This window comes from Ailuropoda melanoleuca, chromosome 7, assembly GCF_002007445.2.
Source record: "Ailuropoda melanoleuca isolate Jingjing chromosome 7, ASM200744v2, whole genome shotgun sequence".
Lineage (NCBI taxonomy): Eukaryota > Metazoa > Chordata > Mammalia > Carnivora > Ursidae > Ailuropoda > Ailuropoda melanoleuca.
In genome coordinates, this window is record NC_048224.1 from 104,941,971 (window position 1) to 104,962,743 (window position 20,773).

The 20,773-nt window shown below is 34.2% G+C and overlaps 1 protein-coding gene across 1 annotated transcript in view; it reads right to left on the minus strand.

The window, feature by feature from the left end:
• The window catches only part of KLHL1 (kelch like family member 1), a 320,540-nt gene that overhangs the window by 178,754 nt on the left and 121,013 nt on the right, over positions 1–20,773 (minus strand). The window contains 1 exon segment of the mRNA XM_034663802.1: positions 20,029–20,170. Within this exon segment, the coding sequence (XP_034519693.1) occupies positions 20,029–20,170 (142 nt within the window).

The following is a 20,773-nucleotide window of genomic DNA, read 5'->3' on the forward strand; positions in this document are numbered from 1 at the left end:
TTTCAGAACATTGGGAAAATAACTTCCTTTAATTTTAACTAATTGTTTTCTTTTTTTTTAAAGATTATTTATTTATTTATTTGAGAGAGAGAGCACGAGCAGAGGGGAGGCACAGACGGAGAGGGAGAAGCAGACTCCCTGCAGAGCAGGGAGCCTGATGTGGGACTAGATCCCAGGACCCTGGGATCATGACCTGAGCCTAAGGCAGATGCTTAACCAACTGAGCTGGGTGCCCTGATTAAGTAATTATTTTCAATAGCAATTATGCAGAAAAAAAAATTCACACGGTAGCCCTCACCTACTTTTTTTGAAAAGGCTTGCTTGCAAGATTTGCTCTTGACTGGTTTATAGATTTTAAATGATTTATGAAATGTGTACCTAAACTTAAAGGAATAAAAATATGAAATATAAAGGAGATAGCATGAATACATTAAAATATTTTGTTACTTATAATTGATCATATGCATAACAACTTTTGATAACATTTATATCTTTTAAAATATTGTCATGATTTCGGACCTTCATAGGAATTTTACCTAAAACTGTCAGTAAGATTGCCAAGAAGATGGCTATATGTTTCCTAGCATGGGTCCTGTGAAAATCAAATAGAAGAGATAAATGTAGCTGGTATGGCTTCCATTTTATTTTATTTTGATTTCAGAACATTGGGAAAATAACTTCCTTTAACTTTAACTAATTGTTTTCTTTTTTAAAAAACGATTATTTATTTATTTATTTGAGAGAGAGAGCATTAGCAGAGGGGAGGCACAGACGGAGAGGGAAAAGCAGACTCCCTGCAGAGCAGGGAGCCTGTTGTGGGACTAGATCCCAGGACCCTGGGATCATGACCTGAGCCTAAGGCAGATGCTTAACCAACTGAGCTGGGTGCCCTGATTAAGTAATTATTTTCAATAGCAATTATGCAGAAAAAAAAAATTCACATGGTAGCCCTCACCTACTTTTTTTGAAAAGGCTTGCTTGCAAGATTTGCTCTTGAATGGGTCTGAAAACTTAGATTTCAAAGGGGTTCCCACCATTAACTAATACAAATGGCTCATTGTACCTAAAGTGTTTGTATAACCAGTACGGCTTATGCTGAACACCTCCTTTCCTTCTGGGAGTCTTGAAGGTTGGCACATGCTAAGCAGAGGCTGCTTATGTGTTCAGACCTCCATAAAAACCCAGGGCACTGAATCTCTAATGAATTTCCTGGTTGGCAACAATTCACATGCTTTGTCACATCTCACTGAAGAGGACATGAAGTGTGCCCTGTGTGATTCCACTTGGAATGGAGCTTTGGGAAGCTTGTGCCTTGTTTCTCTGGGGCTTCACCCATTTCCCTTCCCTGACTATGCACTGAATCCTTTTGCCATAACAAATCGTGAATGCTGGTATGACTATGTGCTGAGTCCTATGAGCCATCCCAGTATATAACTGAACCTGGGGGGATAGTCTTGGGATATCCCACCACAGCATTCTAGTTAGAATTGCTGGAGTGATAGGTGAAGTTGAAGATATACCGTGCCCATGGGCTGGAAAATATAACACTGTTAACATTTCAATTCACCCCAAATTAACCTATAGATTTATCATAATCATATTCAAAATCCCTGCAGACTTTTTGTAGAAATTACAGAACTGATTCTAAAATTCACGTGCAAATGCAATGTCCTAGAATAACCAAACGATTTTGAAAAAGAACAAAGTAATAATGTTACCAGATTTTAAGACTTACTGCAAGGCTACAATAATTAAAACTGATTGGGACTTGTCTAAATATAGACAGATCAATGGAAAAAAACAGACTCCAGAATTAGAACCACCCATACATAAATAACTAGTTTCTGCAAAGGCAGTAGACAATTTAATTGAGAAAGGAGAGTCTTTGAAGAAATGGTGCTGATACAATCAGATACCCATGTGCAAGAACTTGTATCTTAATCCATACCCAACACAATTTATAAAACGTACTCAAAATGGTAATTCAATGAAGAAACTTAACCTCTTTAACTAATGGTAGTGAAACAAAGGGCTTTCTGATGGCAAAATGTTTAATTTAGACCCTGCCTCACACCTTATACAAAAATTAATTCAAAGTGAATCATAAACCTTAATGTAAAATGTAAAACTATAAAATATCTGGAGATAATCTGCGTGACCTTGGGTTTTACAATGACCTTCTAGGTATCTAATCATTATCGTAATCTACGTTTATATAGGAGATTGATTTTATTTGAAAATGTGATGACGAATACATTAATAATAACAGATTATCTAGTTCTAATTAATTCAACGAGTAAAAAACTGTTCGTTTTTAAAATTACAAATATACACTATATATAATCACACTGCACAACAATTTCCACCAACAGAGCATCCCATAAAGCACAGTACACTCATAAATCAAATAGGCTACAACAGCAGCCATCTAGCACTCAATGCACCAGATCTACATCATCAACATGGACTAATCCAACAACAATGAAGTTTAGGGAAAAGAGATGCTTGTACAAGTATACATGGAGTAATTTGCAGCTTCTATATATATTGACAGAACAATTTTGTGCAGGTGGAAATATAAAGATAGGATATATATGCACTATATAGAGCTATGTGCGGGAATGAGGATAGTGATCATATCTCTTCATATGGGAGAAATGTATCCATCATGACAAAGACTTTTGATTTTATTCATAATATTTTATTCCTTAAGCTAGAAGAAAGAGGCACAGCAGCCCATTAAAGTATTCTCAGTAACTTTTATCAGTTTGAAATGTTGTATAATAAATATGGTAAATCGTATGCCCCTTTGCATTTAACATTACACATGACTACAATTTGGAGAGGTTAAGTATGATGTAAGATTGACATCCTTGTTGGTTAGAACCTGAGTCAAGTTTTGGAAAGCAGACTTGGATGCCCTTCTAGAGAAACATATTTGTGTTCAAATTGAGGGCAGTGGGTACAAAAGAGGACTTTCAGCAAAGATAGAGCAGGTAGGGTAAAATGCAAATATGGCCATAAGTCATTCCTTTCTTTATATCTTTGCCCTTTGGTAATACTCTTATATACCATGGGAAATACCATGGACAAAGGGAAAATTAGAAAGCATAAGGCAAGGAGAGCTACGAGAGGCATTTCCCTTGTTGTGTTTGAGACCTTTCTACCACCATGTCATTCAGCCTGGGCAAGCCTGTTTCATCAGTCTGATAATGTTGGTAGATGGTTATATTGCTGATGGACAACTGAGCACCAATACATAATTGAGCTTTGTTCCAAGCACCAGAAAAAATTCTCAGCCAACTCCAGCCAATTGGTAAGCCACAAACTTATAAACTAAATAAATGGTTGTTGTTTTAAGACATTAGATTTGGGGGCAAAAAGTTTGGGATCAAGTGACTTATGCATGGAAAGCTAACTTCTAGAACACAAAACAATAAATGTGATGGGCTAATGAAAGAAAGATTACTCAAAATGGATCATAGTCCTAAATGTAAAAACTAAAACTATAAATCTTCTATAAGAAAACAGAAAAGTTTTGTGACATTAAGTTAAAGATTTCCTAGATAAAACATCAAAAACATAATCCACAAGAAGAAAATTGCTAAATTGGACTTTATAAAAATGACTGCAAGGGATAATATTTAAGGAAGAAAAAGATGAACCAGACTGGGGAAAAAAGTTTGCAAAATCATAAGTCTGATAAAGTACTTGCATCCAGAATACATAAAGAACTCTCACACTCAACAACAAGAAAAAAAAAATTTAATGGGCAAACGATCTAAACAGATGTTCCATAAAAGAAGATACATGGATGAAAAATGCTCAACATTATTAACGTTTAGGAGAATGGAAGCTAAAAGCACGATGAAATACCACTACACGTGCATTAGCACTCCTGGTGGAAATGTGAAATGGTATATCCATTTTGGAAAACAGTTTTACAATTTCACCTCTCAAATGACTCAGCCATTTCACTCTATGTATTAACCCAAGAAAAATAAAACAATATGTTGATATAAAGCCTTGTATATGAATGTTTATAGTAGATTTATTTTGTAACAGCCAAACACTGGAAACAACCCAAATGTTCATTAACAAGTGAATGGACGAACAAATTGTAGTACAGTGGTTCCCTTTATCTGTAGGAGATATGTTCCAAGACCTCCAGACGATGCCTGAAACCATGGATGGTACTTATCCCTATATATACTGGTTTTTCCTATACATACTTATGATAAGTTTAATGTATAAACAAGGCACAGTAAGAGATTAACAAAATAATCAATAATAAATAGAACAGTTATAATCATATACTGTAATAAAGGTTGTGTGAATGTGGTCTCTCTTAAAATAATTTATTGTACTGTATTCACCTTTCTTTATATGATGATGTAAGATGATAAAATGCCTATGTGATGAGATGAAGTGAGGTGAATGAGGTAGGCATTGTGACCTAACATGACCTTACTGCTGACCTTCTGACAATATGTCAGGAGGATCATCTGCTTGGATAGCTGAAACTGTTGAAAACAGAACTGCAAATAAGAGGGGCTAAAATGAAATACTACTCGTAAAAAGGAAAGAACTATTGATATATGCAACATCATGGTTAAGTATGCTGAGTGCAAAATAATTATGCTGAGCAAAATAAACCAGACCAAAAAAAATAAATAAATAAATAAACCTTATGACCTAACGTAATTAAAATTCTTAAACATTTAGACAATTACAACATAAATCAGATCATCAGCACCTGAGTATCAAGTAGGGGCAAGAATGGGCAACAAGATGGATAAGAAAAGTAGGAGATGAATATATTCATTACTCTTGATTCTGGTAAGGTTTTTATGGGGATATACATATGTCAAAAATTCAAATTGTATACCTTATATATATGCGATTTATTGTATATCAATTATTCATCAATAAAGCTTTTAAAAAGAATACTTAAATGTCAGCAAAGATGAGTTGGGCAGACTAGCTCCTATATTTTCTGAGGGCTTTAATTCAAACTTCACTAAAAAAGCACAAAGATAGTATATTATAATTTAGAGAAATTGTGTGTTATGTGTTTTTTTCTTAGAGTTTACAATATATAGAACACATTATAGTTATGGCAATTTCATACATGCTATTACCATCTAAAATACTTGATCAACATATTGTTAAATAATCTTATAAATGTAAACCTAACACGTAAAATGGTGTGTGGGTGTGTGGGTGTGTGCGTATGTCAGTATCCTTCCCAGATCAACATTTGCAAAGTGATTCAGACATGTTAAGTCAGTGTAATAAGCCAGAGAATATGTAAGTTATTTGTTTGTAAAAACACATAGTCCAAATTCAAGTACTGAATCTAGCATTATATTTCATAATTTAGATCATAATTTATCAGGCACTTCGCCTTCCTTTTCTGTAAAAAAAAAGGAAAAAGGAGAAACATTTTTGAATTTTCACCGGTAATCTATAGACTAAATTTTTCAAGTTACCTATGGTAACTCTGGAGGCAAATTTGGAAGATATAATAAGCATTGTTTGTTTCAAAGAGTTAAAATATTCTATTTTGTTCGACTTGAAATATATCCAATGAAAAGACCACTTGTAAAAGTCAGAAGGCATGAATGGAATATTAGTGAGTGTTGAGCTTGAGTGCACACAAATTGAGCTACCTCATGCATGATATTTTTCTTTATATATATAAACCTAGCACTCTATATCGATCTAATCTATATCTATATCTATATCTATATCTATTCTATCTATATCTATATCTATATACCTAGCTATTTCTGTAACAGTCTTATAGGGTAAAAAGGCAAAAATCTGCCAAATATTTGACTTAAAATTGAACCTAGAAACAAGACATGAATACTGTTAATGAAAAAAATAATAATTCTACACATTCACTCAAAGTTAACTTTTAAGGCATAATGTTCACAAACGGCTTTAGATATATGAACAAGGAAAGTCCACACATTTTCACTTTGGGTGCCATAGAAAGTTAGCTTGAAAATATCTGATACCTACATGAAACTTTTGATACATAAGGAGCCTGTGACTATAGTAACAGAAAGCCCTGAGAAAATTTTCTTAAATAATAAGAGAATAGTTATAATCTCTTTTGACAAGTGCAGAGGAAGTTCGTCTCCAGAAAAATTAATTGAAAGGCTCAACACATCAGCAGAAAGCAACCATTTTCTCAAGTGCCTTGTTGTTTCTCTCACAGTTGCCATAGTTTCAAGCGTTGGATTCAGACAGGGAAACACCACTGAAAGGGAAACTATTCCTTCCTGCATGTCTCTCTTGAACCAGTGCAGAAATCTTTACTAAAAGTTCCCCAGAAATCTTTCTTCCATGTTGCCTTGACAAAAATTGTATCACATGACCATGCTTACCTCAATCATTATCAATAGGCTAAAACCCTAATATTTGACTTTGACCCTATATGAATTAGATTGATAGAATTAGAGTCAACTTTGGGAATAGGAAGGGAATGCTTTCTGAACAGAGTACCTCCGATTGTGTGCTATGTATATGTATAGTCTCACTGTAAGTAAATGCTAAAGCTACTGAGTATTCCAAAGATGTATCAGTGGATTTAAAGTGATTTTCCAGAAGAGAGCAAACTTAAATTTATACCGTATTGGAATGAAAATATGCAAAAGAGAATGGGGAGGAAAAAGTGAAGATTATAGAAGAATGTGAATTTATGCTATTGTATTTTTAATGGAAAAGTGGTTTACCAACTGGGCTGTATAACCATATTTTATCTATAAAATCAGTTACATTAAAAAAAGAATGCATTTTAGTAGATAGATACAAAAATTGCCTATAAAATCCATAAATTATCTATCTATCCATCCATCCATCATCTATTTATCGTCAATGGAAAGAAAAAAATAATATCATTACTCCACTAGAATTGAAACAAAATTAAAAATTAATATGTAAGTACATAGAATTTTTTTTAAAATAAACTTTTTTTCTTAAAATATGCTAAATTTACAGAAAACTTGTACAGATAGTACTGAGGCTTCTCATATAATATATACCCATTTCCCTAGTTATAAGCATTTTACATTAGTATGATACATATGTTAAATTAATGAACAAATACTGTTCTCTAATTATTAATTAAATACATACTTTACTCTTATTTACTTAGATTTTTTATCTATTGCCCTTTTCCTGTTTCAGGATCCCATGCAGGATACCATAGTTCATTTAGTCATTTTGTCTCCTTAGGATCTTCTTGGTTGTGACAATTTCTCAGACTTTCCTTGCTTTTGATGACCGACAGTTTTGAGGAGTTCTGGTTAAGTATTTTGTAGGATGTCCCTCAACTGGGATTCCTCTAATAATGATTACACTGGGATATGGGTTTTGGTCTCAGCACATCATATCAAGAGTACATACTGATGTGGGAAACAAAGGCAAAAGAAAAATTTTTAGATTTCCTTGCTACCTACAGCCCATTGACAAGTCCTTGAAAGAAGCAGGGTGACATTCCTCTAGGAACTCAACTGCCTTGATGTTGACACATTGCTAAAGGCAAGAGGCAATCCTAGCCTCACTTTCCCACCTGCAAGATCCTGTAGCCTACTTTAACATATAAAAATTCTTTTGGAAACTTCCTTTATCTCCACCCCCCCCAAGATACTATTGGCAATCATCCCCCAAGCATATGGCCCACCAATATACATCTGAAGGGTCTCATGACTAAGGTTTTATTATACGGTAATAAATGACCCTTTCCCAACAACAGTTAGCCCCCTCAAGGTCCTCAAAACTTTGCTTCCAGAATTCCTTAGAGACTTAAGCTATTCCTAACCCCCTCCCAACTTGAAAGTATATAATGGGCCACTCTTCATGACCCCAGTAAAGCTCTTTCTGCCCATGGGTCCTGTCCCCGTGCTTTAATAAAATAACCTTTTTGCACCAAAGATGTCTCAAGAATTCTTTCTGGTCATTAGCTTCGAACCCTAACATCTTTCCTACATCCCATACTCTCAACATGATTTATCAATGTTGATGTTAACTTTGATCACTAGAGGCCGCTTTTAGGCAACCAACTTGAACAATGGAAAACTGAGTTACAGGGTCCACTGTGACCTCAGGGCTGAATACAAATAGGCCCATTAGGTGACCCCCCCTTAAAATATTCATAAACCCCAGGTAAACAATAAGTTACTCATACCCAGACACACACCAAAAAGAAAATTTCCATATGTTCCCATACCTCCTCACCTTTCCTTTCTTAACTTAAAATCCCCCACCACTGCCTCCAGGCAGTCTCACTTGCAGTCCTGCCCTCTGCTCCCTTAAAGTGTATTCAGTTAACTTCTTCTTTTTTTTTTTTAATTCTTCTTATAACTATTCAATAAACTTCTATCTCCTTTGTTCTGTGTTGGTTGAATTCTTTCATCACCTGTGCCTCTGGCCTCCACACAATCAGGTTTCCCCACAGTAGAGGTAGTGTTTGTCAGGTTTCTCCACTGTAAAATTACCCTTTTATCTCCTTTTCTATACTGGTCCCTATGCACAGCCACATTTAAGGAATGGGGCGTTATGCTCTATTTCCTTGAGTGCAGATTAATTACATAAATGGTGTGGAATTCTGCATGAGAGATTTGTATATTCTTGGTTATTTATTTACTTAAAAATTTATTTATATCAACAAATTCCTACATTTTTTTGAGTGTTTCAAAAAAGGCAGGAGAGTTAAGAAAATTTTGGTTTACATCATTTTATTATTTTTAGTAGGCTTACAAGTTTTCTTAATAGTTAGCAAAAGAAAGTGATTTTTACTGCACTTGGGACTTTTGCTATCATCAAATTATTCCTTATTCTAATATTACCACCAGGCTCCCTGGTCCCTCTTTCAACCTCTCATTGGGAAGAAAATCCTCGTTGCAAACCAGTTTTAGAAAACAGAATGACAAGCTATGCTTGGAAAATTCTATCACCTTAGAGTTTATTAATAAACAACCTCTTACATGGATTCCAGCCATAAGAAAAGCACGGTTTATGTTTTTTGAGCACTACATATATCTCAGAGTTAAAGGGCTCACTGTTAGAAAAGTCAGGTAAATATCTATGCAAGGACCAGTGAAAAGGTAGTTGTAATAATAAAGGCCATCATTTTTCTAATTCTACCTGCACACCTTTTTCTTTAAAAAGTCCAATGGGTATCAGGTCAGTACTAAAAATGTCAGCAGTTCTCTTTTACCTAAATTGTTTTAAATCTAGTTTTCTCACATATCATCATTTGGAAAGAAAAGAAATTGTTTGCTGAGAATAATCTTTACTTTTTCTGAACATTCCTTGACCCACATTCATACACAGGTGTTTAACTGACTTGACTTTAACCATAGAGTAGACCCCTTATTTTCAGTATATCATAGCTTATAACTCTGTCCTTAATAAAGCACATAGATTTTTTTTTACTCCCAGTACTTGCTATAGTGCTTAGTGTAACACAGGCTGTCACTCAATACTCAAGGAAATTTTGGTTGTGAGAAAAATAAAAAATAAAAAGGATCAACTCATGGTTATACAAGTTATCCAAACTTCTACTGTAAGTAACATAATTTGTCAACTCGTAGATCAAACACACCACAAATATGCTCATTTGGCCATTTCAGAATTTAGTATTTTAGGAACATGTTCTTTGGAGTTCAGGAACACCAATCTCTCTCTCAGAGAGAGAGAGAGCAGAGGGGGAGGGTGGGCTGAGGGGCAGAGGCAGAGGGAGACAGAGAATCTTAAGGAGGCTCCACACGTCCACGGAGCCCAACCTCATGACCCTGAGACCATGACCTGAGCAGAAATCAAGAGTCCAGAGCTTAACAGACTAAGCCACCCAGGCACCCCAATACCAATCTCTTTAAATTAAAGGTACCGTCAACCCAACTGAGTTTTATCCCTGGATTTTAATATTTTATTGTTTTATGCATGAAATTATTAGTAATCTGTGTGTCCGGGGAATATCATTTGAATTTGAATCAGCCAACAGAAGAAATAGATCTATAATTCATTATTATATCCACTTTTGGCATATTAGTGAAGATATCTGAAGTACATCATACAGTGTTTTACAAGTACTCAAGTATTCCAAAATATTCTTCTCAGATTTCAATATCAGAAACCTGTGTTTATGTTGAGCAAAATCCTTGTTTTTATTTTATAACTGTTTGTGTTTCTTTCTTTACCTTGATGCCTTAGAAGCTAAAACAAATTGGTGTGTAATTTCTATGAATACAAACAGAATCTTAAGACTCTTATAGTGTAAATCATACCAGGAGTGCTGTGGATTTGAATGTGAACGCCTCTTTCAGGTCTTTTTTACTTGAATTTCAAAGCCTTATACATCATAGATACTTTGGCACAAAATTAAGACCAAAGCAGTCTTGTGGCTTCTGTAAATGACTTTTTATATTTGTTCTTCCTTTATTGTTCTACTTCAGTCGGTAAAACAAAGGAGAGATTGAAAGGGCTAAGTAAAAGAAAATACACCTTCTCACTGGACAGATTTTACAGTAACATTATGGAGAAGTATGTTCTTATAGAGCTAGGTTGAATTGAAGTTATCTACAAAGTTGCTCCATCTTGGGATGCTTAAAAATGTTATGCACTAACTTGGGATGGTTGTGACATGGAAATAAAAAAGGCTACGGTTTTGATATGTTATCATCTGGCAATCTGCCCAGATTGAGAGTTCTAGCATCCCACCTGTGCAGGACGCCCTACTACCCACTTCCTCTGTACTCCCATCTGAGTTGCCAGATGTTTTTACATTTGTTTGCTTAACAGATAATTTTCTTTGGAGCACTATCCTGGCTCTCAAAATATGCTTAATATATTATCTTACTCCCTTTCTGCCATCATTTAGATCATTTTCAGAGATTTACCACTTTCATTTCCTGACTATAAGCATTCATATTTTTCTTGAAATCTTCACATCTAATAGCCCATAATCATAATAAATATTTCATAGCCTCAAAATAGTTACAAAGTGTTATTGGAGGAATACACAGTTAACTCTCTAATACATGTCAAAACAGTACCCTATACATTATTGATACCTTATTTCCTTCTCTTAATGTATTTTACTTTGATGCCATTTTGAGCCATTTTGTGACATGGCAAATTTAAATTAAATGCATAAAAAATGAGGTTAGTGCTTCAGGTCCTAAATATATTTTCTTTCACTTAACTTGATAAGTAAAATAATAATTTGTCAAAAAATTTAAAATGTCCTATTAAAATGCCCATTTATCAGAAAGTAGACTATATAGTCCAGGAAAACACCTCAAAATAATTAATGACAGGGGCGCCTGGGTGGCTCAGTCATTAAGCGTCTGCCTTCGGCCCAGGGCCTGATCCCAGATTCTGGAATCGAGCCCCGCGACGGGCTCCCTGCTCTGCTGGAAGCCAGCTTCTTCATCTCCCACTCCCCTGCTTGTGTTCCCTCTCTCACTGGCTATCTGTCTCTGTGTCAAATAAATAAAATCTTAAAAAAAATTAATGACATATAATGCAAAGTATTATTTACACTTTGCAGACATGAATGAATCAGAAATGAAAATGTTGTATGTTAAAGTGATTTTTACAATTTTTCTCACAAGACTGAACTTCCATTACTCGTCTAGATTTTCTTTATTAATATTTTATTCTGCAGTACCCCTCTACTTCCCCCTCCCAGTCCCCACCACACACACACACGCACCCCCAAACATTTCTCCAGAGAAGAAGAAAAGACTGGACGAGCCTATCAGACTCGCATGAATGTCATTTAGTGGAGTATTTTCTGTGGCGGAGGAGTACGAGACTACTACAATACGGATATAACGTGTCTAAGAAAGCTCACGCACACAGTCTAAAGGAGTCTGAGATCAAGGTAGTCCTTTAGGATGTCTTGAGCATACCATCCACTTCTGGCCAAAATGTCTTCCCTGTTGGGTAGCCCTTACCATCCTTTATCCGAGGTAGACAAAACATTTAAAATCAAAGTTCTTAGAGTTCTCTTTATGAATTTCCTGTCTCCAACATGAAGGGGAAGTCTCTCCTGAATGAAGGTGGCAAACCAGACAAAATGGTGATCTCTGGACGTCTTCAGAAGGGGGCAGTGACTGGAGTTGTTTTATTTGCTTGTTTTTGCTTGTTTATTGTTTTAGTTGTTTTTTCCACCACATACTATCTGCAGAAAGAATCACCTCTATCAAATTTTAAATGCAAAGTATTGAGAAATAGTCAAAACACAACTAAGGTAGTATTTTTAAAGATAGGTATTGTCCAGAAATACAGCTGGTGCTTCAGGAACAAGTTGGTGCTACATTTTCCCAACTGCACGATAAAGCTGAATGTTATGAGAAGTAACACAGATGTGTGTAAAACATCCAGAAAATGTTAAATGTTAAACATGTAGTGTTTCTTATAATTCTTCTTATTTACATAAAAATAACAAAATAAAATTAGACTTAAATTTGCAAGGTTATGAAATTGTCAATGCCCAAGCCTGAGGACGATCAGTGCGACAATGCTATCTATGATCCATCTCAAACAACTCTCCATTTGTAGCATCTACATACTTTCCTCAGGTTATTCATGATTTTGTGGAAAAGGAAGTTAATTGTAAGAAAAAAATATATTTGATGGCAGTTGGTACCAGGAAAATGGAAGGTGGTAATAACATAAGTACACATAAGCAGCATTCCCTCTCCTATTAATTGGACGGAAGTTTGAATAACTTCAGATCTAGCAGAAAGGACATTGAAATGCCATTGGGAAAACTGGACCATGCTCTCCCATCCATGGAATTTTCTTGCCCTCTATCTCAAGGTATTTTCATTTTTGTAACTGTCAATAAGATTTGACTAGTTGCCCATCTCAGAATATTACTGTGTGGAATGAGATAAGATATGCTAAAATAATGAATGTAATATGTGATAAAACATAATTAAAATACATAAGGCAAAAATTACAAATAGGCGGTTTAAAAAATGTATCACTAAAAACATATACCAAATTATACATACAAATTAGCATTCATACTATAATACTAACACATATAATAAATCAGATTCAAAATTAATAAATGTTGACAAAGTGATGATTCCCTCCCCAGTTTTGTCTCTAGTTTCATTTTTTAAAATGGATTGTGAAAAGGATTTGATGTAACTTTTAAAAACATCCATTACAAATAATCATCATAATTGAGTGCTTACAACATGCTAAGCATTATGCTAAACCCACATAATTTCATTAGTTCATTTACTCAGGCATTATTATTTTCCTTTCTTAGAGATGAGTAATATTAAGACTCTATAAAGCTAAGTAAGTTGACCAAGATCTCTAAGTGTAAAATGGGGGAGAACAAAGGATATAATCAAAATACTTGAGAAGTAAGAAATAAGTACATGCCAATTAGAATAAATGCCCAACAATCTCAATGAATACTGGGCTGACAAATCTCAGTGAATTTTGGTTGAATATTAGTCCTGGTGAAGGCCAAAGAAAACCCCACATGTTTCTGATGTGAAATTCTACGTACTACCCAGCAAGTACAACAAAATCAAGTGTGCAGATATTTTGGGATTAAAGTGAAGGTAAAGTACCCTGAGAAAATAGAGTCAAATATAAGATTCATGCACAAAAATACACACATGACATAGAGCCACAGGATTCAGCACCTCCCTTCCTAGGATCCGAAGCAAAACGTGGGACCCAAAGGACATGTAAACAGGTTCCCTATCCAATTCCTAGTACCCAAAGGAAAATGTAAACAATTAAAAGATTGTGAGTAACAATAAAATAAAATCCAAGCAGATTTTTTAAGAAAACAAAGTTTATTATAAGATGAGACCTGGGAGATTTTCCTTACTTGGGGACCCAGAAAGTAAATGTGAATTACAGGGCAGAGGAGACATAACCTTTCCTGTACTGCTAGTAAATATTACGTTTCACATATCAATTTGTTTTTCAATCTGTCTATGAAATCCCATAGCATGAAGCCAAGATGCAGTTCAGTAACAATAACAAAATGTTATAAAATATTCAGAAAGTATACATAATTTTTATTATCTATTTTGATACAATAATTTTTCCCAGATTAGTTTATATTATTCATTGTTATACACACACACGCAAATAAAGGTTCTTGGGATAACGAAAAGGTAGAAGTAGGCTGGCAATACATAGCTGATTTATTTTTATTCTTATTATTTTTACTTTTTTTTTTACTGAATATATAGATTATTTCAGCGTCCTATGGAAATTACTAAATCAACACATTTAATTAATGGGTAATAATAATAGATAAAACCAGCCTTTAAAGACTCAATTTCTTAAGTTGAGAACAGAAATTTTCCATCCAGTAAAAGTTCTAACTTTAAAACTAATATTCTGCTAATGTGTTTGCATAATTCATACCACTTGAATTAAACCAGTAATAAAAATGAAACAATAATTTACTTTTAATTACAATAAAAAATTCTGAGGGGAGTTTAGAATATTCACTCCAGGCTGACTATATATATGTACACTTTTTTAATATTAAAGCAGAACATTAAACATCTCGGCTCCTGTGTGTGTGTATTTATTTCGTTCAAATGTTTGGCAGTAAGCAGAAGCTATCTTAACATTTGTTAGCATGTACTAAGACTTTAATTAACTTCAGTGGCACACAAACCTTTTTTTTTTTTTTCTAAGGAAGTTAACTCTTCAGTATGATTAAAGGTTTGCCATTTGGCAGTTTAATTTTCTACCTCTCTTCTTAATACCACTGCTAGATGGACAGCTTCCTTTATTTAAACCGTGTCCTTATCAGTTCTCTACAGGACCTGACACTTTGCTAGTAACCCTGAAATCCCATCTCCCACATTTGTTAGAACTCTATTTCCTTATGCATCAATGAACACAGTATATTTTCAAGTATGTCTGGATAGGAGGAACTATGTAAAAGATAAACCAGAAGGAAAAACCTGAAAACAATATTAAAATACAGTGAACTCCAGATAATTCTTTTCAAATATATTACATTTCCTCTTTTATTTTCACAATGTGATCATCAATTTTTGGCCAGAACTGAAATAGTGAAATATAGATAGATAGATAGATAGATAGATAGATAGATAGATATAGATAGATAGATATACGTATATCTATCTATATATATATAATGCTAAATCTACAAAATTTTATTAGTTCATTTATTTAGGCATTATTATTTTCCTTTCTTAGAGTTGAGTAGTATATATATATGCATATATATGAATACAAATAAATATATATAAATATGCATGTGTGTATGTATATCTACATATATTTATTTACATACACACATAACCAATGTAATAGCCTTCAAAATTTGCTTTATATCATTCTCTAATGAAGAAATATTAGACTGCATCTATCAAATGTATGTTCATTCTAAAAGAAGTCAACAAAAGTTAGTTATTCTATACCCTAAACTCTGAAGTCCCTTAAAGGCAGAAGATGTGTGTAATTAAGTATATTGTCTGCCAGAGACCATCATTGGGCACAGCACATAGTAGGCATCTAGTAAAACTGGAAAGGCATTCAGTGCATTTACAGGACAAGGACTATTAGACATTAATGTGCTGAAATTGTTAGGCACCATTGCCTTGTGAGGGGAACTGGCAGTAAGACTGGGAAGAAGCGTGACCCAAACCTACAGTAAACCACTATATAGCAATGCGGTTGTCCATTTAAGCTACCCAAACTACTTTGAGGGAAAAATAGTCACAAGCCACTCCACGGAACTCCACCATAACTGGTAACTTTACAAAAGGACATTGATTCGGTAGAGAAAATGCCATTAAATGTGTGTTCTGATGTTTCATTCTCATAACAGATTGCGTGTCTTACTATTGATCTTTGTCAGGTTACTTTATTTCATTGATGGGCTGCCTGAAGAACTTCAGGGGTTGTTAAATGTTGGGGGGAAAGAAAAACAAAAAACAAAAACCTGTCCCCTCATATTAATTCAAAAGAGACCAACACAGTTCTGATTTGTCTTGGATGATTTTGTCAGTGCTTATTTGAAATATCAAATGTGTAATTCTTTTTTTTTAATAAAGATTTTTTATTTGTTTATGTGACAGAGAGACAACCAGCGAGAGAGGGAACACAGCAGGGGAGTGGGAGAGGAGAAGCAGGCTCCCAGCAGAGGAGCCCGATGTGGGGCTCGATCCCGGAACACCGGGATCACGCCCTGAGCCGAAGGCAGACGCTTAACGACTGCGCTACCCAGGCGCCCCTCAAATGTGTAATTCTTTAAAAAAAAAATAGTTTTGGTGCCTTTGCTTTGCATCACATACTTAGCCATAAGAAAAATGTTCATCTATAAAGTTTATAACATAAGGGATGGAATTTCTATAGTTCTGTGCATCTCTAACTTTCTAAGTAATATGAAAGTAGAATGATGAGAAACTGTAAACATATATATATATTTTTAAATTTTCTTCTCTGAGTCTATGCTTCTGAGTATGTTCTGTAGAATTACTCCAGAAAAGCCTTGACTTTATGATTCAAATCGCAGGTTTTACTACAGATTCAACCAATACTATCTCAGGTCTCTTTTCTAGGTGAGTAAAATTGCAGAACAGAGGCTCCATTACATGTAGGAAAATATACAAAAGCTGTTTTTAAGTATTTGACACTATACAACTGAGAATGTCATAAAGCAGAAAGTGGTACATAGATCTTACTGCTTTTGAAAACAAAAGTAATGAGCTTTTTCACTATGCCCCGTTCTAATAATTTTATTCATTACCTAATTTGTTTAAAGGTTTATGTTATATTAACCTATATGCATCCAGTCTTAATTTGTGTTTTATCCTCTAGTTCCTAGTGTGACTCTCTTCATGCAATGTGTTTAAATATTGTTAGCTGAATTATGGTTTGATTTTTGAAAAACTGATACACGTCTTATAATTATGTATCCTTTGGATTATAACTAAGAATTCAAACTTTAATGTAAAGCACCAATTATAAAAGGGCACCATTTTATAACATGCACTACTGATTTTGCACCTTTTGCTGTCTATGAATAGCTAAGATCATACTCAGATTGCTTGGTTAGAAACCATAAAGAAAATCCAATGAAAAGTTTTAAAAAGAAATTTTGAACTACTTAAAGAGCTAATTAAGAATTTAGAAAATTGATATGAACCTTATATTAGATATACAATTATTTCTAATATCAGTGTAAACTTTCATTTCCTTTCCATTCCTGAGCTATGACAATGTGTGGGGAAAAAAATTGACCTAATGGTGCCTTTTAAGTAAAGAAGCTAATTTTGATACTGTAATAATTAGACATCATTTTTATTGTTGTATCGTAATCCTTTATGCTTCTAAAACCATTTAATTTTGTTAACTCAAAGACCTTACTGGTTTTCTAAAGAAAACCATCTTACATTTTGCTAGTATTAACCTCTTTATTATTATGTTTTTTCCTTTAAAAATATTCATATTCCCTTTGAGCTGTTACCACCACTGCAGTCACCTCCTGGGTCCCCAGATCACTCTCCCTAATCTATAAATACTTGCCTTCATTCTTACTGAAGTTCTACCAGGCCCTTGGTCCCACTTTTTCTTACTCTAATTTGTTACAGTAGGAGAAAAGAGAGGTAGACAGGGAGGATGTCGCCCATGACTTACCATGTGCAAATTTTACTACCTGAAATTCTTTAAGGGATAATTCCTTGTTCTTCAAATCAAAGATTATTAAACCCTATAATCACTGAAGCTTATCTTAGTCAAAAATTTATTGCAAGCTACTTCACCCTTTCATTCTTTTCCTTAATTTCTACATTAATGACATAAATTAGCTACATATGGTTCTTTCAAACCTTACAGACTTTCCAGATCTCATGGAAATTTTTATCTCTTTAAATCATTTTAAATCGATCTTATGTTTCTCTACTGAACACTTTACTTCTATAGCTAATAGTTAACTATCAATTCTTTACAGAGTGGATCCTCCTTAATTTCTCCAAAGCCACTCAAACCTCAAAATTTAAGAAAATATTACCGAATAGTTGACCCTTTATGTGTCTTTACTGTTCATTCATTTTTTTCTCTCTTCTGTTATGAATTTTTTTAGCCTACTACCAAGAAAAGTCTCAGAGTACCTAAATGGACACATATGCAGATATGTCCTATTATTCCCTTTCTGTCATTGATCACTTATCTCTTCTATCGTTATATTTTGTTATATCAAAAGACAAGGTATTTTATCTTATGCCCCCAATTCTCCCAATATTAGCTTGTAAATTATTTGCTTATCTAATATTTCTATAAACTAACAATGAGAAATTTATCAACCACCAGGGAGCTATGGTTGTTGCAACAAAGGCCAAAGTAGCAGTGGCAACTGAAAGGCAACTTTGTATCCTGTCTGCCTTCCCTAAAGCTGAGCAAATCTGGGTCATTATGTTCAGTAGGGAGCTTTGAAACACCTTTCAACTTTGTGCTGAACGATGATGAGTGTCTTCTGACCTAGTTTTAAACAAGAGAAATGCAAAGTTGCCAGGCCATGGAGACTGTAAGGGTTGGATTTATACCCTTCTGTTGCTAGAAAGATCCCTAAAATGTAAGCTTCATGATTCTTCCCTTTCAAGGAAACAGAGATTCAGCGCCCAGAGCGCAAGCATTTTTCTTTTCAAAGAGGCTTCCTTTACTGATTAAATGTTACATTAGCAAACTCCCCTCTATGAGAAGCCAAATCCTCCCTCAGAAGACAGATTCCCACTAGTCCCACAGCCTTTTAATTCTACTTCACAGCACCATCTCTTGTTTCCCAATAACCAGATATGCTGCAAAAACACAGCTCCTTAAACCAGGGTACTGCTGCTTTGGTAATCAGGCCCTAGCCCACCTTTTTTCCTATTTCATACCATCATTGAGAGTTCAGGCAAAATGAGCCATGTGCCACTTAAAAGAAAAAATATAAATAAATATATATATATTTATATTTATATATTTATATAAATATAAATATATATAAATATATATAATATATTATATAATTCATACTATCTACCTTTGCTTCTATCACAAGATTTTATTATAATGTCTCCCCTTACCACAATAATTTTGAAAATTATTAAAATGTTTTAAATGAATGTGAGCCCTGATAATGTTTAGAACAGCGGTTTTATGCCTTCTAATTCTCTTAATGTGTCACATTATATCAATATTTATTCCCTCATCTAATTTTTTTCCACTTGGACCATGAGCTTCTGGAAGGCTAAGACATCTTATTCATGAGTTTATTATCCAGAGACAGAGCTGATACTTGCACACTGAGAAACATTCAACAAATGTTTGCTAAATTGGCAAACTTATTTGAATGCACTAAATATAACATAGTGCAAAGGCCATTAGAAAATGTCAACATAGTAGATCAGGAAGAAAAAACCTCAAAAAGTAATCATTTCCATACTCTAAGTATCTTCATTCTCCTTTTCACCTAAGTTTNACTCTAAGTATCTTCATTCTCCTTTTCAGCTAAGTTTGTCAAGTCCACATTAAATGTTCTGTGAAGATTTCAATATTAAAGTGATACATTTTAAGGAGAAAAGAGTTACTTCAACCCATACTTTCTTAAAGAAAGAATATAAGAATCTATTTCCCTTCCTAGGGACATTAAAAAATTCTTATTTTTTTAATGGACATTAAAAAATTCTTATTTTTTTAATGGACATTAAAAAATTCTTATTTGATAATTAATAACATCTTTGGTCTTCTCCCAAGCTCATTCCATTGACTTTTTACTTTTATAAGCTTATTAAGAGCTTGTAGAAGAGAATAGGGTATATGTTCCATACATACATTTGTGACTCCGTGACAAATGAAAGGGTAGTCTGATTTTTCCCTGTTAGATAATCATTCAACTGAGAAAGTAAAAGATACAAACTAAGTACTTTTTAAGCTTTAAATTTTATATTCAAATTCTAAAATTCATAAGACATCAACATGAGGCTATAATTCTTTTACCATACCTGTATATGCAAATTGGACAAGGTCCCAGAGGGCATTGGGGTCTATGCCTTCCATCTTGATCTCCTCTTGCTTGGCTTCACAAACATCACTTGTAAACATGGCAGCAAAATAGTCGGAGACTGAGCTCAGAACAAGCCTGAAAGAATCATAAATACTTTACATAAATGTAAAGTAGCAAATGCTAAGTGTCAATAAGAATGCAGCACAGCGGCACCTGGGTGGCTCAGTCAGTTAAGCGTCTGACTTGGTTTGGGCTCAGGTCATGATCTCAGGGTCATGAGATGGAGCCCTGTGTCAGCTCTACGCTCAGTGTGGAGTCTGCTTAAGACTCTCTGTTCCCCTCCCACCCTGCACGCTCTCTCTCTCTCTCTCTCTCTCTGTCTAAAATAAATAAATAAAATCTTAAAAAAAAAAAAAAAGAATGCAGTATAGAGGTACTGTATCTATCTACATATCATCTATGTATTTTTGTATCTATCTATTATCTATCAATATGTTTATTACCTTATAGATTGTACTTTTCAAAACTGAGTTAGGAAATTTTGTTCCACCTTTGGTCACAGAACATTCTCCTATGATTTTATGATTTTAAATACATATTTTTTTCTTAGTTCTCCTGTCCTTTTGGATAGGAATCCAATTTTATTTCTGTCTATATACTCACTTTTTACCACACTATCTACTAAAGACTCTGATTATCTCCCACTGAATTAATGGTGCATCTATATTAAGAATTTGA